Consider the following 24,212-nt stretch of genomic DNA (forward strand, 5'->3'; position numbering starts at 1 on the left):
GCAAGTGAAGAAAACTAGGAGATAGAAATATAAAGGAGTTACAAGAGTATCTATCTATATCTCCTTCGGTTTAATATCTCATGTGGTTAGAATATATCTCGTTTAACATGTAGGAATGCACTTAAAAAGGTCTTATCAGGAGAGTTGGTAATGCAGCCTTTATTTGTGCATTTCAGCAGCTAAAGGTGTGTGGGAGATATCTGGTTCATAATAAAGTAAAAATCAGAAACACATAAAGAAATGCGCAAAGTTCATAGCAAATTTAAAATGATCAACTCATAAGAAATGTAAATTTTGTGGGAACCCACGTTTCACAGATCGGAAGATACTCCAGTGCACACAGCAAAATTATGTACTTCTGTACTACAAATAAAAAATGCTTATCACCTAACTGAATAACCCCACTAAGAACAATCTCCGCACCAACTTTGCATTGGCATAACTGAAACACGCAATTCATGCTCCGTCGTTCATGCTTTATTTTGCTCCATTCCTCAATTACCTTGCAGGAGGCAGTCCGTCCTTGGAAAATTCATCGATACCCACGATTGCAATGCCGAAGTGATGTGCAATGGCGAGGCTAGTACAAACATATGATACCCTGGTCAGAAGTTTGAACTGTGGAATAACATTGTCAACGAAAACACCCAAGCTGAATTACAAAACCGTCCTACTTTGCGGCCCTATACTTTAGTAGTTGTTTGGATTACTGCTATATGGAATAACTTTTTGCAAAATCTGCTTAAAGAGGATTTCGGGAAAACAAGTTTTAAGTTGTGGCTTTCTTAAAATTGGTTTATGGAATACTTTCTTTGTCTCAATAACTTCAAATAGGAGACATCTGTATTAGATGAACTTTCATATCGGACTCAAGATCACTACCGAGCTCTGATGCTGCCACTAATTCGAATGATCGTGAACCTCGAGGAAGAGCCCAAGCTGCCTTTCAGAACAACCCAGTGTATCTTCTCGCTAGGCAACACTGTCCTCTTTGTCTCCAGCACGTCTTACGGGCCGTGACCCTAGACCTCATCTCCTTCTGCTGCCTTACCAAAGATTCCTTACCATGGGAGATCAGTCGTCTACGCTCCCCTGGAGTAGTATTGTCGATGCTCTCATCTGAATACGAGCTGCTGCAATCATTGCTGGAATTTGAATGAGAACCACCGCTGCTGCAAACACATGCAGAGTTTGAATTGGAATCACATCTGCTTGAGATAGGGCTGTTGATGATGATTGCATCTTCATCAAGATTCTTCACAAGTGAGTCTTTACCGTATACGTCCATGTACCCATCCTCCTCTTCCACGAGTGTTGGTTCCAATGTGAGACGCCGCCGGCTATGTCAACATCTTCCTCCTCTTCTTCGGTCATCCGCTTTGGCAAGTTGCAGCGACCATGGTCAAGGGACGGCAGTGGCGGACTACTTGGGGGGTGGAAAACAGCGGCAACAATGACACACAAGGGCCAACAGTGGCAGGATCTGTTGGGGAACGTCGCATCGGAAAGAAAAAAATTCTACGCACACGCAATACCTATCCATGATGATGATCATCTATGAGAGGGGAGAGTGAATCTACATACCGTTTTAGATCGCTAAGCGGAAGCGAATATAACGCGGTTAATGTAGTGGAACATCTTCGCGATCCAAATCGCAGCCCGTCCCGCGATATCATCACGATCCGTCCCGCGATCCAATCACGATCCATCCCGATCTAGTGCCAAACGGACGGCACCTCCGCATTCAGCACACGTACAGCTCGATGACGATCCCTGCCTTCTTGATCCAGCAAGAGGGACGGAGAGGTAGATGAGTTCTCCAGCATGGCGGCGTGGTGGTGGTGGTGGTGAACTAATCTAGCAGGGATTCGCCTAAGCACCGCCGAACTAGAGCAGAGGAGAAACAAATCTAGAGAAAAGTAGAGGAAGCATGTGGCAATTAGGGTTAGGGCTGCCTCTAATCCTCTAGTATATATAGGAGGGAGGGAGGAGAGGAGGCAGCCTCAAACCCTCAAAGTTTGACCGAAATTGGAGGTGGAGGAGTCCTACTCCAATCCTACTAGGAGTAGGATTCCTCCTCTCCACTTAAAAACCCTTTCCTCCTCTTTCACCTTTGGGTTTTTTTCCTCAAACCTCCTGGGTCTTAGTGGGGGCTTAGGTCAGCCCACTAGGGGCTGGTTTGTCTTCTCCCACAGCCCATGAGGCCCCTCGGGGCGTGACACCCCTCTCGATGGTCCCCGGTACCCTTCCGGCACTCCCTGTACACTATCGAAGTACCCGAAAATTTTCCAGTGATCAAAACATGACTTCTATATATCAATCTTTACCTCTGGACCATTCCGAAGCTCCTCGTGACGTCCAGGATCTCATCCGGGACTACAAACAACCTTCGGTTACCAACACCTATAACTCAACTATACCGAAACGTCAACGTACCTTAAGTATGCAGACCCTGCGGGTTCGAGAACTATGCAGACATGACCTGAGACACTCCCCGGTCAATAACCAATAGTGGGACCTGGATGTCCGTATTGGCTCCCACATATTCTACGAAGATCTCTATCGGTTGAACCTCTATGTCAAGGATTCAGTTAATCCCGTATGTTGTTCCGTTTGTCCTTCGGTATGTTACTTGCCCGAGATTCGATCGTCGGTATCTCCATACCTAGTTCAATCCCGTTACCGACAAGTCTCTTTACTCGTTCCGTAATACAAGATCACGTGACTAACTCCTTAGTCACATTGCTTGCAAGACTTATTGTGATGTTGTATTTCGGAGTGGGCCCTGATATACATCTCCATCACACGGAGTGACAAATCCCAGTCTTGATCCATGCCAACCCAACAGACACCTTTGGAGATACCTGTAGAGCACCTTTATAGTCAACCAGTAACTTTGCGATGTTTGATACACACAAGGTATTCCTCCGGTGTCCGGGAGTTGCATGATCTCATAGTCATAGGAACAGATATATTGACAAGCCGAAAACAGTAGCAATAAACTGACACGATCATATGCTACGTTCAGAGTTTGGGTCTTGTCCATCACATCATTAGAACCCGTTATCAAGTGACAACACTTGTCTATGGCCAGAAAACCTTGACCATCTTTGATCAACGAGCTAGTCAACTAAAGGCTCACTAGGGACAGTGTGTTGTCTATGTATCCACACATGTATTTGAGTTTTCAATCAATACAATTCTAGCATGGATAATAAACGATTATCATGAATAAGGAAATATAATAATAACTAATTTATTATTGCCTCTAGGGCATATTTCCAACAGGATCTTTCAAGGTCGGTGCTACAGGCTGCGGCAGCGACGCCACTGTCACCGCAAGAGCCTGATCACATATCTAGGACTGGCTTTGGGGAAACGATGATGGAGTTGGCTCACCGGTCAAAAAATTTTTTTTGATAAAAATGATTATTAATCATATGTCCAAGATGCGAAATTATGCGTGTAAGCGATACCAGGTTTGGTAATCCATGGATTGGTTACGGTATCCAAACAGAGTTTCCACTAAATCCGGTGCAAGATCAGCTTTTCTTAAAAAGGTTCTTTGGAAACACGGTATTCAAACAACACGCAGGCATGTAGGTTTAATGATTTTTTCCGGTTTACAGATGATCTATAAACGAAGACACAATTTATACCCTATAACTAGTTAAATGAAACAAGCTTAGCACTAAAAAGCTAAGCACCTCTCCATTGGGAAGTTTAGTTGCTAACCCATTTCTAAACATCTTATCTAAACATATTTGCATTGGAAGAGGCCTAAATTTACAAACCACTAACTATTTTTAGAAACATTTCCCAAGATGTTTATACCAATGTAAGAGCAGTGTTTCCATACCCCATTTCATCCTTCTTAAATGTGTGCAAGCAACCAGCAGTCGTTCACTATGTTAGTAGTACTTTTCTTTCCCCTTAAAGGTCTGACTAAGCTTGGATGTTGGCACATTTGGCTAGGTACACTAGGATTCTCCATGTGGAGGAGATGGCTTTAGTTTGTTAGCACGTTATCTATTCTTGTGGCGATGATATTCTCCCACTAAAAAGTTGAAAAGAAGATGTGGGGGGTAAAGTACAAGAGCTATAGGGACTTTCTTTGTTACCTTCTTATGCTCTTGATGTATGCAAAACATCTAACCTCGTCGAGACCGAAATGGATCGTTTTCTCACACCTGCGAAATTATGAATCCTACTATTAATTTCCAAACTTGTTACATAATTTAACGACGTGTACTCTACAATGTCATAAAACAGAGAAAAGCAGAAGAAGAGAAGGGGAATGGTGTAGCCCTGCTCTGGTCCTCTGGTTTGCATATAATTAAGTTTTTGAATTGAAAAGCAAGCTTGTGTAGTTAGAGTGTTATTTTTGGATTGTTTGCTTTCCACGGGATGGATTCTGACCCAAATTTAAACTTTCAAGTGGTACTATGTGATTGTTGTTGAAAGGAGATCTAACACGGACATTTATTTTATTATAATGACCATCGCGTGGAACGTTTCTTTAGTACAGGAGGGACCCTGAAAATTAGAAAATAACCACTATGCCCAAGGAGAGTCATATATACTCCCTCCGTTCCTAAATATAAGTCTTTTTAGGGGTTTCACTAATGGACTACATACGAATGTATATAGACATACTTTAGAGTATAGATTCATTCATTTTACTTCGTATGTAGACATTTAGTGAAATATCTTAAAAGACTTATATTTAGGTACGGAGGGAGTATATATGAAGCCACAATGTATAGTATAGCAGGGGCTGCCGGAGAGTATACCTGTAGGTTGTGGAGTCGACGAGAGAAACACCATAGTCCTCTGATGCGGTAAGCAACAATGTTGGACGATCCGGGTGGCAATCGATCACACCAACTTCGCATAATGATTGGAGCCCCTTGATTTCACGGATACATGTCTGTGTTCGCAAATCCCAGATCTGATTGATATTAGAAAATGTGAGTTAATCACGTTGCTCTGTACATATAGGATTAGGAAAAAGGCCAAACCGAGTCATAGTAGTATTAGGATACTTAATCCTAATCTATTTTCATAGTCCCTTGTGGATGTGTATAAAATGCATCCTAGGAGTGGTGTTTGTAACACCACACTAGAAAAACGAAAAACAATACAAAGCAAAGGCTCGACACGGGCTTTTAGCCATCAAATTCATCGATCAGTTTTATTCATATCACTAGTTACGCAAGTTCCGTCGAGTAGCCAAGCCGTTCCGTTGAGTTCGATCTTCACGTCTACGTACACGGCTGTACGTGCATGTGTGTGGCTTCTGTTCATCAATCAACCATCCACGTGCTTGCTAGCTTAGCTAGCTTGCACGAACGTTGTGCTGGAGGATTTAATCAGGGTTCTAAATCCAATAATTGGTATCTAGAGCCTCGACGATCTACGATCTACGATGACGGACAGCGACGCTGAGTCGGCCAAGTCCGGCAAATGCGGTCCCAAGGCGAACAAGAACGGCGACAAGGTGAAAAGAGCGGTAAGTCAGCGACCAGTGGTGGGGGAACGGGCGGCGCCAACGTTCAGGCGCATCGCAACATACCATCCAGTACTCGATGCTCACCGACGCCAACTATGGCGTGTGGGCGGTGAAGATGAAGATTATTCTCCGAACCCTCCGAATGTGGTAGGCAATCACGGACGACGACGTCGATGACGAGTCCGGCGAAGGTGCCATGGCCGCCATGGCCCAGTCCATGCCGGATTCCGTGCTGATGACATTGGCGGAGTTCGAGACGGCAAGAGAGGCGTGGAACGCACTCAAGGAAATGAGGATCGAAGAAGATCACGTCACCAAGGCTCGCGCACAAGTGCTGAAGCGCCAATTTCACAAGTTGCAGATGGAGGAAACTGAATCGGTGAACGACTACGCCATGCGTCTTACTACTTTGGTGGGAGAGATCCGCGCGCTTGGTGCAAAGCTCGAGGAGACCGAGATTGTGGAGAAATTTTTCAGTTCGGTGACTGACAAATTCACGTACATCATCGGCACGCGAGCAGCTTTACGACATCGACGACATGACCATAACGGAGGCAATCGGACGCTTGCAGACGTGGGAAGAGAATGCTCGTGGCTGTCAGAAAGGCAAAGGAGAAGGTAGTGACCAACTCATGTACTCGCGCGCAGATTGGGCGGCCCCAGGTAGCAAAGGAAGGCGTGATGATGACGAAGGCTCAAGCAACGTGAAGCGCGACGGACAAACTGGAAAAGGCAAAGGAAAAGGCAAGCCACAAGGTCGTGGTAAGGCGGACCAATCAAAAGGGCGGAAGCCACGGAACTTGGATTTATCCGAGGTTAAGTGCTATAACTGCAACGAGATGGGTCACTTTGCAAAGGATTGTCTGAAGCCTAACAAGCGGGAGATCAATGCAAATTTGGCAAAGCAGGAAGACGAAGGTCCAGGTCTTCTGATGGCCGAAGTTTGTGCTCTCGCTGAAATGGTGGTTCTGAAACCAAGCCGGAAGGTGCTACTTCATGAGAAGAAAGTGACACCGAAGTTATCCAGTGATCAGAACGTGTCGTGGTATCTCGACACGGGTGCCAGTAACCACATGACGGGGTACAAGGAGAAATTCCTCGAGCTGGAATACGATGTTGAAGACTCGGTCAAGTTCGGTGATGGTTCAGCTGTGGAGATTTGCGGGCAAGGATCTGTCCTCTTCGAGGGTCTCACAGGCGAACATCACATACTAACCGGAGTGTACTGCATCCCACGTCTTCGCAACAACATCATCTCTATTAGGAAGCTTGACGAGAATGGATGCAAGGTGAATATCGAGAACGGAGTGATGACGATCTTCGACAACCTTTGAAACGTGCTAGCTCGTGTTAATCGCACACGGAATAGGCTCTATATCCTCAACCTTGATCTATCTCAACCGGAGTGTTGGCTTGCCAAGAGTGATGATGATTCGTGGTTATGGCATGCTAGATTTGGACACGTGAACTTCTACGCCTTGAAGAAGATGTCAAAAATGGAGATGGTATCTGGGATGCCAGTTATCGACCATGTTGATCAAGTATGTGACGGGTGCTTGGTTGGAAAACAGCACCGCAGGCCATTCCCTGCGCATTCTACCTATCGAGCGAGTGATGCACTCGAGCTACTCCATGGTGATCTATGTGGCCCTATCACCCCGGCAACTCACGCAGGAAAGAAGTACTTCTTCCTTGTGGTAGATGATTACTCGAGATATACGTGGATCGTTCTCCTACAATCTAAAGATGAGGCGTTTAATGCGTTCAAGAAGCTGAAGGCTGCAACGGAGATGAAACACAAGTTCAAGGTTCGCGCTCTACGGACAGATCGCGGCAGAGAGTTTACGTCGAACGAATTCAACGATTACTGCGAGAAGATTGGCATAAAAAGGTTCCTCGCGGCACCTTACACGCCACAACATAACAGGGTCGTTGAAAGGCGTAATCGAACCGTCGTTGACATGGCAAGGAGTTTACTCAAGAGCAAGAACCTGCCGGGGACTTTTGGGGGAGAAGCTGTCTCAACGGCGGTCTATCTTCTCAACCGGGCTCCAACGAAGACGGTGATCGGCAAGACCCCGCATGAAGCAATTTACGGATGTAAGCCGAATGTGTCTCATCTACGGACGTTCGGGTGCGTCGCACATGTGAAGACGGCGGAGCCGCGCCTCTCAAAGCTTGCCGATCGTAGCACCAAGATGGTGTTCATCGGATACGAGAGGAGTTCCGGCACCAAGGCATACCGCTTCTACGATCCACAAACCAAGCGTCTACGGGTTTCACGCGACGTCGTGTTTGAAGAAAACCAAGCGTGGAATTGGAGCACCGCAACCGACGATGCTCCAAACCGTAACAGATTCACGGTTGAATTTCCAACTGATAATGATGCAGGGGAGGATGTCCAGGTGGTTGGTAAGACGCCCAACCAAGGTGACCACAATGGTAGTGATCATCATGGTGCCAACATCGACGACGACGCGCATAGGTCGCAAGGAGATAGCGACAACGCCGCGCACGAGACAGGCGGAGATCTCGACGACAACATCGACAACGAGGCGCATAGTGACGACGACAATCAAGATGATGGTCACGGTCACGACGACTACGCCGACGACGTGGATGTCGATGACACGCCTGGGATTCAGCCATCTTCCTCAAGTGCATCAACACCGACACAATTTGTGTCGCCTCCTTCGCAAGACACACGGACTCCTCAGGGCCTCGTCGCTACAAGACCCTCAAGAAAGTCTACAAGTACACAAAGCCACTTACGCTCGAGTACTCCGGGCTATGTCTGTTCGGAGTTGAGGAGCCGACGAACTTCGTAGAGGCGAGCAAAAGTCCTAGCTGGACGCACGCCATGGATGAGGAGATGAAAGCGATTGAGAGCAATGGCACGTGGACTTTGGTAACCCAACCTACAAACCAAAATGCGATAGGTTTAAAGTGGGTTTTCAAGTTAAAGAAGGACACGGAGGGTGTCATTGTGAAGTACAAGGGAAGACTCGTTGCAAAGGGCTATGTACAACGTCAAGGAGTTGACTATGATGAGGTGTTTGCACCGGTTGCTCGACTCGAGACAGTGAGAGTGCTCCTAGCTTTGGTAGCACAAAAGGATTGGAAGGTTCATCATATGGATGATAAATCTGTTTTCCTCAACGGCGATCTCACAGAAGAAGTGTACATGGAACAACCCCCCAACTATGAGAGAAAAGACTAACAAGCGGAAGTTGACAAGCTCAAAAAGGCACTTTACGAGCTGATGCAAGCGCCAAGAGCTTGGAATTCAAAGTTAGACCAAAGTATGGTCACACTCTGGTTCAAAAGATGTGCCCTCGATGATCCTAAGGACAGTCTACAAAGCACCGAAGAAGAGGTGAAGATTGAAGACACGACCAAAAAGGAGGGTTGTCATCGAGCTACGGACGAGCCGGCGACAGTAAAGATGGTGCATAAAATGCTGCAAGGGACAACAAAGGCCTTGCCGATGATAACGGTTATGAGAAGCAATGATCGTGTTTGGGACCCAGGTCAGAATGTAAGGACATTGTGATTAGGGGGTGAATATGAGTTAATCACGTTGCCTTGTACACATAGGACTAGGAAAAAAAACCAAACCGAGTCCTAGCAGTATTAGGATACCTAGTCCTAGTCTATTTTCATAGTCCCTTGTGGATGTGTATAAAAGGCACCCTAGGGGTGGTGCTTGTAACACCACATCAGAAAAACAAAAAACAATACAAAGCAAAGGCTCGACACGGGCCTTTAGCCATCAAATCCATCGATCAGTTTTATTCGTATCGCTAGTTACGCAAGTTCCGTAGCCAAGCCGTTCCGCCGAGATCGATCTTCACGTCTACGTACACACCTGTACGTGCATGTGTGTGGCTTCTGTTGATCAATCAATCATCCACGCACTTGCTAGCTTAGCTAGCTTGCACGAAAGCTGTGCTGGAGGATTTAATCAGCGTTCTAAATCCAACAGAAAATGAAGGAGAGACGTTGTTAATTTAAGATGTGCGGCATATATACATGCAACCACGCACTACAACATCTGATATCATTTGTTTATCTGATAACGGAGATGGTCGGCCTAAGGATGGGTGGCCCGATCTCGAGATCCATCATCATGTCCCCGTTGCAATTTGGGGAGACATAGATTCCGGTGAAAACCATGCTGACGGTAGGCGATGGCGGTGTTCGATGTTGCTACCTTGATGAAGGCATCATCGTTTAACTATTGTCGCCTCACTCGTGCTGTTTCGGGGGAAACCCTAGGATCTGGTTTCATTTCAGACTATTATGGCACTACGGTGTAGTTTTTATCTTGAAAGCATCGTTTGTGAAGCAGCGTTGGAAGGCAGAGCAGGAGGCGGAGCGGCTTCGTCTTGAACGAAGCTTCGATGAAGATGTCAAGTCATGCGTAGCGGAAAGGTGCTACGCTGTGTCATGCCTGTTCGACAGGTGCTACACACGACAGATCTTTCAGAGTCTCCGCGTCGGGATGGACGAGCGGGGCGGTGATGCCGTTGGACGTCTTGGTGGCATCGACGGATGGTCGGACTGACAAGGATGATGCGGATATCTCTCGTGAAGATGAGACACGGGTTTGATGATGATGGCGTCTTTTCGAACGTGTGCATGTGGTGTACGGTTTAGGTTTGCTGCATCGATGGTTGGTTTCAATACGTTATATGAATTGATCGACGATGATATCGGCTTTAGATATGAAAAATGAGAGCACTTCATATAATCGAGTTTATAAGGGTGAGTGATGGCTTTAGATGGCTTGATGTATGTTCTTATCATACTTTTATTAAATAATTGATAAACATGGACAAATGCATCAATTGATGCAACCTCCATTTAAAAAAAATAAAGATGATCTAGAAGCCATACCGATGTCTTCCCGGAATAGATTGATCCTGCAACCATGTAGTGCTGCTGATCACCACCCGCGGCCGTGGGATAGTAATCAACACATCCCTGTCCACCTTCGCAGTCGAGGCTGGTGACATGCATGGGAGAAGAGATACTCCAGATCTGTTTGAACGAGAGATAAATAAATAAACAAATTATATTCATTTGTAGCTATGCACGAGGACGAGTATAAAAAGGTGAATACGTAATTGACCACCTTGACCGTGCCGTCACCTGAAGCACTGGCAAAAGTGTTGGCGGCGTCATGCGGATTAAACTTGACTTGCCACACCCAGTGCGAGTGCCCAGTGAATGTCTGGATGCACTCCCACCCCTTGTCATAGTCCCAGAGCTTGATCAGTTTGTCCCAAGATGCCGACAGCACAAATGGTTGAGTCGGATGAACGGCGAATGATGTGACACTACTGCCGTGAGCTTTGAATTTCTTGAGTTCCTTCATTGTCATAGAGTCATGCACGTAGATGTACCCATAGTCATCACCCACCACGAACAATTGCTCCTTCGACTTTGCTATAAACCTAACGGTGTTAACAACCACACTGTAGGAGGCATCTGCCCGCCCAGGAAAGAATCCACACTCCATCATTCTTGTCTGCATCGCACAAAAGATATATGTATACAATTAGGAATCGGTGTATAATATACTATGTGAGGGCCCAGCCCATCAATGCATCCATCCCAACAAGAATACGGCTGCATCCTACATCGTATATACCTGGGTTTTGTAGTTCCAAATCACAAGTCGTCTCGCATAGCCTGCCAAAATCCTGCGTCACACCAAGAAACATACTCCTTAGGCATAGAAAATCCTGGGTGTTTTTTTTTTCTAGATCCATTTAAAGAAAATGAAATCAGGGATGGTGTAATCCCCGGTTGCAGGTATATGGTGGAGCTGCTAGTGGCAGTAAAAAGGTTGGCCCCGGTTGTGAATCAGGGATGGACTTGCAATTGGGACAAAAAAAAAGCTCAGGCCACAGTTGCGGGTCGAAGATCGACTTGCAACTTTGATTAAAAAAATATTAAGACCCAGATGCCAATCGAGGATGAGATTGCAACTGGGACAAAAGAAAGATCAAGCCCCAGTTACTAGTTGAGGGTGGACTTGTAACTGAGACAAAAAAGGTCAGGCTCTAGTTGCGAGTCGAGTGTGGACTTGAAACTGGAAAAAATATGGACCCTAATTGCGAGTCAAGGGTGTACTTGCAACTGGGACCAGAAGGTCAGGCCCTAATTACGAGTCAAGGGTGGACTTGTAACTTGGACAAAAAAATGTCGGACCCGAGTTGCGATTCGAATATGGACTTGCAACTACAAAACCCAGTTGCAAGATTGGATCCGAGTTACGATCCGAATATGAACTTGCAACTAGGGTGTGAAAATCGGACCCGAGTTGCGAATCGAATGTGAACTTGCAACTAGGACAAAAAAATATTGAGCCTAGTTGCAAGCGCACCTTGCGCTTGCAACTATGACAAAAAAAGTCGGGCCCTAGTTCAGAGTCAAGTGTAGACTTGCAACTCGAAAAAAAAGGGTTAGACTCGACTGAAAAGAAGACTGGCGACAAAAAAAGAATGAGCTGAAGTGGGCAATCGAGTCTATGCGAAAATCAAACAAATCACATGATTAAAGATTTAGATGAGATGTCACCAAATCTTAGCAAATCCAAATACAAAAATCTAGTTACTCTCTCATCTACTACATAGTCCACCAAAAATAAAGAAATACAAAACAGGCGACCCTCCACATAAAAGCTACAACCCACAAAATAAAGCTAATACCCAAAGCATAAAAACGCCCCACTAAAAAAAGTTATGTCAGGCCTTGCTGCTTCAGGAGAGACGAACAGAAAATATGACACAATGACACCGAATGTGACTCAGAAGCATGTATATCTAACGGTATATGAGTTAGATGAGACATTGTTAACCCTCATTTAAATGAAAATTTGCAAAATCAATCCAAAATGAAACCCCTAGACCGTGTCGTAAAAACTACCCAACAAAAGACCCACGTGCAAGCATATCAATAAGTAAACACGGTACGCATGACGCGATACAGGACCGCCGACAAAATAATCCGCGAACAAGATTTGCAATACATTTAAACCTAACAGATGACAATATGAATTTCTATATGATATTAAACAAATATACAAAAAACAGAGAATAAAAAAGGAAAAAGGAATGGGAGAAAATAGAACATTAAATAATAAAAAAGTGGAACTAGAATACTACATAATTTAAAATAAATAATGAAACAGGAAAAAAAGGAAAAAAGAAACAACAACAAAAAGGAACGCATCATCCGATATAAACAACCCATAGGAAGAATCTACGAGCCGAGTGGAGCTACCTAGTTGCCTAAAGGTGAAGAGAAAGAAAAAGGTGGCGGTCGCTCAAAAAAGAAAAACCTTAGGTAAAGTATGAAATTCCCTAAAGAAAAGTAGCCTACAAAACAATCTTACGGAAGCACGCACGAAAAAAAAACAAAGCACTGCATGTCTTAAAACAACATGGATCTTAAAGTTTTTTATCATACGGCTTAGGAGTTAGATATGAGATCATAAGCAGGACGGAGACAAGAAGAGGCAAGCAGGGCCGGGGTCTTCCTCGTCCACGACGGATTGATCCTTAGTCTTTGAATCTGGCGGCGCAGCTCAGGCAAGTTAACCCTAAACTTAACTTAAGGTATGTCATCTCGTATATATATATATATATATATATATATATGTCTTTTTGGGCTTGTTTGATTTTGTCCCAGCTAGCAGACTTCCTTTACCTTTAATTTGTAGTACTTTTTTATGGATCTTTGGTTGGTTGTGGTTTCTGAAGTGATTAACTGTACGTCACGTACTTTGTACCCACACCACCAAACAAAAAATATCTCTAGAAGCTTGAACTCACCAAGGCTCTGTGGGGTGCACATCCATTGACCATAGTCGATCATCACCCATCAAGACCTGAAGTAATCATGGTTGATGAAAACATGCGCGCGAAAACAGAAGGTGAAATATAGCGGAAAAAAAAAAACTACTCCCTTCGTTCCAAAATAAGTATCTTGAGCTTAGTATAATTTTGTACTAGAGCTAGTACAAAGTTGAGACAGTTATTTTAGGACGGAGGGAGTAGTATAATAGAATATCCTAGCTAGCGTCTCTTTGATCAAGTTGAAATCCATCCATCAAGAAAAAAATAACTGACCTCAGATGTCGTGGTCTTGCTCGTTGTTGCACAGACAGCCTTTAGGGTCACCTCACGAAAACCACAGCTCTTTTCTTCTCTAGCATCCTCAAAATGCTTGTCAAACGAATCAGACAACGAACGCAGCTTTACTTCCCCCAGGATAGTCTCTACGACCATGTCAAGCACGTCCATGATGGCCGGCGGCTGCTCTTGTTGTACCATCGTTACAACGAAGGTGTGCGTGGACCTTGGTGGCACAACACAGGCGATGCGGCTCCGACAGGCGTAGTAGCGAGGTGTTGCCTCCTCGTGTTTCGGCACACACCTCACAGACAGATGCTGATCATTCATGTTGTTAGTTACGTGAAATACGCAGGAGATACACTTGTTTGGCCGGAAAGAGAAGTGGAGCTGGAGGGGATGGACATCTATCAAGTTAGTGCTCATCTGCATGCAACAAGGAAGCCACAAGGTTAACCACAAAAAAATTAGCAATGTCTTTGGCGCAATGCGCATGCAATGGCAACCCGGCCTTCTATGCCACGATCGATCATCCAACTTAACAAAATTAATAGCCGTTGGCATAATATTTTCAGGCCGGAAGCATCAGTTATATATGTTGAAGCTTGGCACTTGTTTTTCTAGGATGGGAAAACAAGAAAAACGACTACAAACATACTCGAAAAAAAAAAAATTGTGGCATTGTTGATCGTACCTCATCAATTAATGCCTCAAGATAGTTTTTTATTGTCTCTCTCCCAGTAAACTTATTATCAATTAATAGCCTTTTCTGCCACTTGGCTTCATCATAGTTTTCTAGTGTCCCTGTCCCAGTAAGCTTATTAACAATATCCCCTCTAGTTGGCCTTTTCTGCCGATCGTCCTCCAAACAGCTTAGAGCAATTGTTGATCGTACCTCGTCAATTAATGCCTCATGATAGTTTTCTGGTGTCTCTGTCCCAGTAAGCTTATTAACAATATCCCCTATAGTTGGCCTTTCCTGCCGATCGGCCTTCAAACAGCTTAGAGCAATTTCGATACATGTCTTTACTTGCTCAGAATACGATTCCAACAAATCCCCTGACGCCGTTAATTGTAGCCTATCCCTCCAATTATCATGCACCTGGCAATTCAGAACACACCGAGTGATTAGTGTATTAGATAGAAGAAAACAGACAAGTACCAGTGACAATATACAAAAGTGCTATCTTAATTAGTAGACGCAATTCTTACAGTCTCAGTGAATTGATCGGAGGTCGTTTCAGCACTTCTGGAGTAGCCTTCAGGTCCTGCAATTATCTTTATAACCACAACACCCAGGCTGAATATGTCAAATTTATTTGAGATTATTCCATGAGGTATACACTCCGGTGGCAAGTACCCACTGCAAGCATGACACAACGGGTATGTTACTGACATTCCCTGTGCCCAACGCAAATAAGAACTATCTGCTTAGGAAATAAAACACTTAACATGAAAATAAGCTTACAGTGTTCCTATAAGATCATTAGTGCTATAAGATTTTTCTTCATTGAAGAATCTCGACAATCCAAAATCTGCGATTTTCGGGATCATGTTCTGATCCAGCAATATGTTGGCTGGTTTTAGATCCAAATGAAAAATAGGAGGCTTCACCCCCTCGTGAAGGTACTTTAAACCATTGCAAATACCCTTAATCATAGCGTAGCGCGTGTGCCAATCATGTCCAGTTGACTCGGCTATATAAATAAAGACAATATTACAATTCAAAACAAATATACAAAAATGGAGAAGTTAACATCCTACATATACAAGTGAAGCATCATCATAGATTTACCGGAAAGATGGCGGCTAAGGCTTCCCTTTTCCATAAACTCAAAGCAAAGCGCCCTCTTTCTGTCATCAGCAAGAACCTTCGTTTCCTCGTACGACGAGTATTCTCGTCCGGTTTCATGGCAATAACCAACTAACTGCACGATGTTCTGGTGTTGCAGTTTTACAAGGATGTCAAATTCCTTATCAAATTCCGTATCGTCATGTCCTGGCACGTCGCGAAGAATCTTTACAGCAATTTTTTGACCATCCCGCGTCCCCTATAGGAAATAAATGGTTTAGTTTTTTGTTTGCAGGGATATATATATATGGCATCCATAAAGCAGAAAATATTACTCAAATATACTGATCCTTGAATAGGCGTAGGTTTTTAGAAAATTATATGTTCATTTATTATTAATAATATGATTGCATGCATCGATTGATGCAGAGGCCGGGGATCGTTTCCTCCTTTTCAAAAAAAAAAAAGTTGTTCCTCAAGCAGATTGATAGGAAACGAATATGAGTATGAGAAAACTATGAGTTAATCCTGTGTCCGTCTGTGTATGGGTATCCATGTAGGATATCAATTTCTACTCGATTTAGGTTAGGTCCAGCTTAGTAGTATATATATACTTGTGCCCCCTGTAATCTTTACAACAGAAAAAAAAAACAATAAAAAGCTCAGGAGCGACACTGTAGTCTTTCCGATCAATTTCGTTCGCTAAGCCCAGCTAGCTATTCCGTCGACGACGCTGTAGTCCAAAGGAACTAAGCCTAGCAAGCTATCCATGTATACGCCTGTGCTGCGCTGCTAAAGCAATCCATCAAGCTACTTGCTTGCTTGGTTGGCTAGCTTTGTACGTACACATACATGGTGTTTCTGGTGGTATTGACAGTTTAAAAGCCAACAATTGATATCTAGAGCCTCGACGATTTATGATCTACGATGACGGACAGCGACGCTGAGTCGGTCAAGTCCGACAAGGACGGTGTCAAGGCGAACAAGAACGGCGACAAGGTGAAGAAGGGAGGCAAGTCAGTACTCAGTGGTGGGGGAACGAGCGGCGCCAACGTCCAGGAGCATGGCAACATCCTCATCCGGTACCCGATGATCACCGACGCCAACTACGGCGTGTGGGCGGTGAAGATGAAGATTATTCTCTGATCCCTTCGAGTGTGGGAGGCCATCACGGACGACGACGTCGACGAGGAGCGCGACGAAGGTGCCATGGCCGCCATAGCCCAGCCCGTAACGGATTCCGTGCTAATGACATTGGTGGAGTTCGAGACGGCAAGAGAGGCGTGGAACACTCTCAAGGAGATGAGGATCGGAGAAGATCGCGTCACCAAGGCTCGGGCACAAGTGCTGGAGCACCAATTTCACAAGTTGTAGACGGAGGAAGCTGAATCGATGAACGACTATGCCATGCTTCTTACTACTTTGGTGGGAGAGATCCGCACGCTTGGTGCAAAGCTCGATGAGACCGAGATTGTGGAGAAATTTTTCAGTTTGGTGACTGATAAATTTACGTACATCATTGGCACGCTCGAGCAGCTCTACGACATCGACGACATGACCACAACAGATGTGATCGGACGCTTGCGGACATGGGAAGAGAATGCTCGTGGCTGTCGAAAAGGCAAAGGAGGAGGTAGTGACCAACTCATGTACTCTCGCGCAGATTGGGAGGCCCCAATTAGCGTGATGGTGGCGAAGGCTCAAGCAACACGAAGGACGACGGACAAACAGGAAAAGGCAAAGAAAAAGGCAAACCACAAGGTCAAGTTAAGGCTGACCAATCTAAAGAGCAGAAGCCACGGAACTTGGACTTGTCCGAGGTCAAGTGCTATAACTGCAATAAGATGGATCACTTTGCGAAGAATTGTCCGAAGCCTAACAAGCGGGAGATAAGGCAAATTTGGCAAATCAGGAAGGCGAAGGTCCAGGTCTTCTGATGGCCGAAGTTTGTGATCTCGCTGAAACGGTGGTTGTGAAACCAAGCCGGAAGGTGATACTTCACGAGAAGAAAGTGACACCAAAGTTTTCCGGTGATCTGAACGTGTCGTGGTATCTCGACACGGGTGCTAGTAACCATATGACGGGGTGCAAGGAGAAATTCCTCGAGCTGAAATATGATGTTGAAGGCTCGGTCAAGTTCGGTGATGGTTCAGCTGTGGAGATTTGCGGGCAAGGATCTGTCCTCTTTGAGGATCTCACAGGCAAACATCACATACTCACCGAAGTGTACTACATCCCATGGTTTCGCAACAACATCATCTCTATTGGGAAGCTTGACGAGAATGGATGCAAGGTGAATATCAAGAACGGAGTGATGACGATCTTCGACAACCTCCGAAACGTGCTAGCTCGTGTTAATCGCACACGGAACAGGCTTTATATCCTCAACCTTGATCAATATCAATCGTGGTGTTGGCTCGCCAAGAGTGATCATGATTTGTGGTTATGGCATGCTAGATTTGGACATGTTAACTTCTACGCCTTGAAGAATATGTCAAAGATGAATATGGTATCCGGGATGCCATTTATCTACCATGTTGATCGAGTATGTGACGGGTGCTTGGTTGAAAAATAGCACCGCATGCCGTTCCCTGCTCAGTCTACCTATCGTGCAAGTGATGCACTTGAGCTGCTCCATGGTGATCTATGTGGCCCTATCACCCCGGCAACTCACGCAGGAAAGAAGTACTTCTTCCTTGTGGTAGATGATTACTCGAGATATATGTGGGTCGTTCTCCTACGATCTAAAGATGAGGCGTTTGAAGCGTTCAAGAAGCCGAAGGCTGCAACGGAGATGGAACACAAGTTGAAGTTTCGCGCTCTACGGACAGATCGCGGCGGAGAGTTTACGACAAACGAGTTCAACGACTACTGCGAGAAGATTCGCATAAAAAGGTTCCTCATGGCACCTTACACGCCGCGGTAGAACGGGGTCATTGAAAGGCGCAATCGAACTATCGTTGACATGACAAGGAGTTTACTCAAGAGCAAGAACCTACCGGGAACTTTTTAGGAAGAAGTTGTCTCGACGACGGTCTATCTTCTCAACCGGGTTCCAACGAAGGCGGTGATTGACAAGACTCCGTATGAAGCAATTTACGGACGTAAGCCAAAATGTGTCTCATTTACGGACGTTCGGGTGCGTGGCACATGTGAAGACGGCGGAGCCGCATCCCTCAAAGCTGGCTGATCGTAGCACCAAGATGGTGTTCATCAGATACTAGAGGAGTTCCGGCACCAAGGCATACCGCTTCTACGATCCACAAATCAAGCATCTACGGATTTCACGCGACATCATGTGTGAAGAAAACAAAGCATGGAATTGAAGCGCAGCAGCCAACGATGCTCCAAATGGTAACATATTCAAAGTTCAATTTCCAACTGACAATGATGCAGAAGAGGACGTCCAGGTGGTTGGCAAGACGCCCGACAAAGGTGACCACCATGGTAGTGATCATCATGGTGCCGACACCGACGACAACGCGCATAAGTCGCAAGGAGACAGTGACAACGACGCGCACGGCACGGGCGGAGATCTCGACGACAACATCAACAACGAGGCGCATAGTGACGATGACAATCAAGATGATGGTCACGGTCACGACGACTATGCCGACGACGCGAATGTCGATGACACACCCGGGACTTAGCTGTCTTCCTCAAGTGCATCAACACCGACACAATTTGTGTCTCCTCCTTCGCAAGACACAACGGACTCCTCAGGGCCTCGTCGCTACAAGATGTTCAAGAAAGTCTACAAGTACACAAAGCCAGTTACGCTCAAGTACTCCGGACTATGTATGTTCGGAGTTGAGGAGACGGTGAACTTCGTAGAGGCGAGCAAAAGTTCTAGCTCGACGCACGCCATGGATGAGGAGATGAAGGCGATTGAGAGAATGGCACGTGGACTTTGGTAACCCGACCTTCAAACCAGAAGGCGATAGGTTTGAAGTGGGTTTACAAGTTAAAGAAGGACATGAAGGGTGCCATTGTGAAGTACAAGGCAAGACTCGTTGCAAAGGGCTATGTACAACGTCAAGGAGTTGACTATGATGAGATGTTTGCACCGGTTGCTCGACTCGAGACGGTGAGAGTGCTCCTAACTTTGGCAGAACAAGAGGATTGGAAGGTTCATCATATGGATGTTAAATCCGCTTTCCTCAACGGTGATCTCACAGAAAAAGTGTACGTGGAACAACCCCTCGGCTAAGAGAAGAAAGGCGAAGACGGGAAAGTTTACAAGCTCAAGAAGGCACTTTACGGGTTGAAGCAAGCGCCAAGAGCTTGGAACTTAAAGTTAGACCGAAGTTTGGTCTCGCTTGGGTTCAAAAGATGTCCCCTCGATCATGCAGTCTATACAGAGAACTCCAAAGGCTCAAACCTGCTAGTTGGAGTTTATGTCGATAATCTGATTATCACCAGAGATAGCGTACAAAAAATTGAACATTTCAAGGCACAAATGAAGAACAAGTTTAGCATGAGTGATCTCGAATTACTCAGCTATTACTTGGGCATCGAAGTGAAGCAAAGCTCTGGAGAGATTTCTCTATGTCAATCGGCCTACGCGGTCAAGTTATTGGACAAGTGTGGCATGTCAGATTGCTAAGAGACACAAGTTCCAATGGACCAGCGTCATAGTTGAGCAAGCGTAGCTCAAATCCTCCGTGGACTCCACAATGTATCGAAGTGTTGTGGTCAGCCTAAGATACCTGGTGCATACCTGACCTGACTTGGCTTATTCAGTCGGGATCGTAAGTTGTTTCATGGAGAATCCGACAACCGAGCACATGAGCGCGGTCAATCAAATATTACGCTATGTGAAAGGCACCATTAATCTTGGTTGCACGTACAAAAAGAGAAATGAAGGATTGATCCTTTGTGGATATTCAGATAGCGACATGGCAGGTGATGTTGATGACCGAAAGAGCCGACGGGCATGGTTTTCTACCTTGGTCCGAATCCGATTAGCTGGAATTCTCAGAAGCAAAATGTGGTGACATTGTCTTCATGCGAGACAGAATACATAGCGGCAAACACGGCGGCTTGTCAAACAGTATGGCTGAAAAGACTCCTAGCTATTCTTTTAAAGCAGGAGGTGCAGAAGTTGTCATTGAAGATCGACAATCAAGTTGCAATCTCATTGTGCAAAAATCCGGTTCATTACGAAAGAAGCAAGCACATAAACACCCGGCTCCACCACATCCGGGAGTGCATTGAAAAAGGGATGATCGAGGTTTAACATGTGAACACGAAAGACCAGCTTACCAATATTCTCACGAAGTCTCTTGAACGACAGAAGTTCTTGAAGATGCGAGAAAAGATCGACGTCCAAATCGTAAAGTAAGGACATCGTGATTAGGGAGTGAATGTGAGTTAATTCCGTGTTTGTGTGTGTATTGGTATCCATATAGGATATCAATTCCTACTCGATTTGGGTTAGGTCCAGCTTAGTAGTATACATAGTCGCCGCCGACGACGACGCTAAACCCAGCTAAACCCAGCTAGCTATTCCGTAGACGACGCTGTAGTCCAAAGGAACTAAGCCCAGCAAGCTATCCACGTATACGCGTGTGCTGCGCTGCTAAAGCAATCCATCAAGCTACTTGCTTGCTTGGTTGGGCACGTACACATACGTGGTGTTTGTGGATGTATTGACGTTTCAAAAGCCAACAAAAACGGTGGCATTTCTAACCATATGCTTATGAAATTGTGAATGATTAATCATACCAGGTAAACTTTTCCATACGAACCGTGGCCAATTACGAGGTGTGGAGAGAAATTATCTGTCATAATTTCCAGTAAATGGAATGGCACACGTCTTGGCCCATCAGCCATGCTATTGCTTCACCTGGATGTAGAAGCAGAAGAACAAAAGGCATGTTTATACGTAGAGATGTTAGCACATATTTATGAGCAATCTAGCTTGGTTCTCCGAGAGTCAACCAATCAAGCTTTGCACAAAGCAATTACACAGACAACAGATCGGGGAGGAAAAGTAGTAGAGTCAACGGGGAGCACTAACCTGCAGCTCGGAAATATGAGCGCTCAACAATACAATACGGAAGGAAGGAGGAGCAAAATGCAAGTGGAAGGAAGGAAGGAAGGAAGGAGAAGGAGGCGTATCTTTATGTGGCGTGTGTGGAGGGACGTGCGATGCCGATGCGTGCGTTGACTCGTGGGCTGGAATGAGATTTCTGGGCGGATGGTTGATGCGGAGCAGGGGGCTTCGGGTGGTCGCGTGCCTCGTCCTGGATCTGGCGTCGATAATGGGGTGTGTTGCTCCGGCCGTGGGTGGCGGCACGGGAAGGTCTGGCGTGGGCGGTGGCCTCCCGGTGGTGTGCGCTATACAGTGCCGTAAGACCGCGCTTGTCTCGTGCCCGGTGTTGCAGGACGAGTCGATGGAGGTCGGTGCTGGGGTTTGCCCAGGGGTGGGAAAGGCAAGGCATTTCTGCTCGTCTCGTTGGTTGGGGTAGTGGCGGATCTCAGATGAGGTGGTGTCTAGGTCTTGGATCCCGAGACGGCGGTCCTGGAGATGGTTCCACAGTGCTCGTGGGTAGAGCACGTGGCTTGGTATTGTCCGGTGGCCATGGTCGTGTGGACGATATGGTACCCATAGTGTGACGATCAGTGACGGTGAGTGTTGGTTGGGATGAAAACATGTTTTATTTTCGAACGGACCGGCGGCGGCGAAGCTTGTTCCCTTCTTGAAGGCGTCGTCGCGGATGTCATTGTTCGTCGTATTGCTCCAGGGGAAACTCTGATCCTCGGATCGGACGGTGACGGCGTTCCGGTGTCGTATCCTTCTTGAAGGCACCGCCTTATAGCCCACGGTTCATCATATGCGACTTCATTTCTTCACGATGGTGTGCCCCTGGTTGCGCCCCCAGTTGCTTTTGTAATGTTTGGATGGTGTTGTTGCGATCAGTGTTTATGTATCCTGCCTTGATTGTGTGCATGTGTTGTGGTGACGGTGACGGATATTTGTACCGGAATATTGTTGATCATTGCTTTATATATAAAACAGGGCAAAAGCCCTTTTTTATGAGAGTCTGGAAAGGCTCTCGGAAGACCTTGGAGCTTTTTTTTAGAAAAGGAGGTTCGCCCCGGCCTCTGCATCATGATGATGCATGCAGCCATTTTATTGCTTAATAGAAAAATCCAACAAAGATCTTAGATCCACAAAATCTCTCATTGAGCAGCTAAATAAACAACGAACAAAAGAAAGTAAAGCACTAGTAGAAAAGAGGGCTTTGGTCCACCTAATGAAATCCCATTAGTCCCGGTTCACTTATGAACCAGGACCAATGGGGGCATCGATCTCGGTTCGTGAGGCCAAGGCGCCGGCCGGGCCTCGTGGGCCATTGGTCTCGGTTCATCTGACCCCTTTGGTCCCGGTTCCAGACACGAACCGGGACGAATGTGCCTCGCTCCTGGCCCACAACAATTGGTCCTGGTTTTTCGCTGGAACCGGGACTAAATGTTGTCCTTCACTTCCGGTTCCGTCCACAAACCGGGACCAATGCTTGGCCTATATATATATCATCCGACCGCGAGCAGAGCAGTGCACTGCTCTATTTTTTTGGCCGGCCGTGCGAGAGCTTTGTGCTGCTCTAGCTCACCTTCTATGCACATGAGGTGTTCGGTGAAATGCCCAAGCCACACTTAAGCTTTCTCCTCTCGAAGCTTCTTGTCCAAGCTCCATTTTCCTCTAGTTTTATGTAGCTTTGGCGGTCCGTCTGTGTCCCGTCCCCGTCCTCACCGTCGTCGATCGCCCGCGCCCATCTCGACGTCGGCACTACCGTGGTTAGTCTCTTCTTCTTATCTTCTTTCTAAAAGAAAAAAGTTCTTACTTGTATGATTTAGATAGATACTTGTGTAATTTTCTTATTTTTATTCTTGTTTGTTATTATATAATGCGATGGTTTTGGTATCCGCCTCCGTCGGCCCTGGTCCTGACTCCTGACTATGATTCGGATGTGGTATATATTATCTTTTATAACTATTTATTTTATTTAGTGTTTATGACAATTATGACGACCAACGTGACATATATTTTTTAATCTAGGAGGTATGTGAACCGGAAATTCCAACCCACATAAAAATTCTTGTCGAGAAGTTAAATTTGGTTCAAAAAGAAAACAGTTACTTGAAAGAAAATTACAAAGAGTTGAAGAGGAGAAGATGATATTGGAGTTGGATGTTGCCAAGGTGCGTGACGATTACAAGATCAAGATGAATGCAATGCGCTTGAAGATTAGAAACATTAGAAAATATGCCATTCATACTGAGGCTTGGTATCATTATGCCGTTGGATCAATTTGTACCTTAGTTGCGGTTATGATCACATTTGTTGTTGCATTTAAATTTAGTAGTTTCAATATATGTTGTAATTAGATGCGCTAGAGAGCTATATGTTGTTCAATAATGAGAACTATGTAAGAACGTTATGTATCTATTTTGGTCACTATTGTACTTTGGCTTTAATGTGATGATGAATTTCTATTAATTTGATCACTTCTCTATTCATGACATGTTATAATGGTTTTTAATACACGCACCCATGTGGAAAAAATGAAATAAGTTCGAAAAAATGAAATGCCTTTTGTAACAGATAAGTTTTCGTATGAAACCCTCATACTTCGAAAGAGATTGTCCGATTTATACACGAAGTGCATTCAGTTTTTGCGGCAACCCTCTCAACTTTTTAGCACATGCTATGTGGGTGAAATGATGATACCATGCCAACTTTCAATCTATTAAGAGT

At 45.3% G+C, this 24,212-nt stretch overlaps 1 protein-coding gene across 1 annotated transcript; it reads right to left on the reverse strand.

The window, feature by feature from the left end:
• Positions 1–241: 241 nt before the first annotated feature.
• Positions 242–21,390, reverse strand: LOC123442354. Its single transcript, XM_045118369.1, has 13 exons — positions 21,176–21,390; positions 15,452–15,707; positions 15,125–15,353; positions 14,869–15,019; positions 14,351–14,758; positions 13,654–14,082; positions 13,357–13,412; positions 11,169–11,220; positions 10,650–11,045; positions 10,412–10,555; positions 4,794–4,951; positions 4,122–4,190; positions 242–580 (listed from the first exon to the last, which is right to left on the reverse strand). The coding sequence occupies exons 1-13, from the start codon at positions 21,281–21,283 to the stop codon at positions 499–501; spliced, it is 2,538 nt and encodes an 845-aa protein (XP_044974304.1). The 5' UTR covers positions 21,284–21,390; the 3' UTR covers positions 242–498.
• Positions 21,391–24,212: the final 2,822 nt, after the last annotated feature.

Source organism: Hordeum vulgare, chromosome 3H, assembly GCF_904849725.1.
Source record: "Hordeum vulgare subsp. vulgare chromosome 3H, MorexV3_pseudomolecules_assembly, whole genome shotgun sequence".
In the NCBI taxonomy this organism is placed as follows: domain Eukaryota; kingdom Viridiplantae; phylum Streptophyta; class Magnoliopsida; order Poales; family Poaceae; genus Hordeum; species Hordeum vulgare.

Coding starts and splice junctions, on each gene's coding strand:
- LOC123442354 (XM_045118369.1), bottom strand. CDS start 21,283: ATGGCTGATGGGCCAAGACGTGTGCCATTCCATTTACTGGAAATTATG. Junction 15,708..21,175: donor CGTATGGAAAAGTTTACCTG/GTATGATTAATC, acceptor TATTTCCTATAG/GGGACGCGGGATGGTCAAAA. Junction 4,191..4,793: donor GTCGACTCCACAACCTACAG/GTATACTCTCCG, acceptor ATAATTTCGCAG/GTGTGAGAAAACGATCCATT.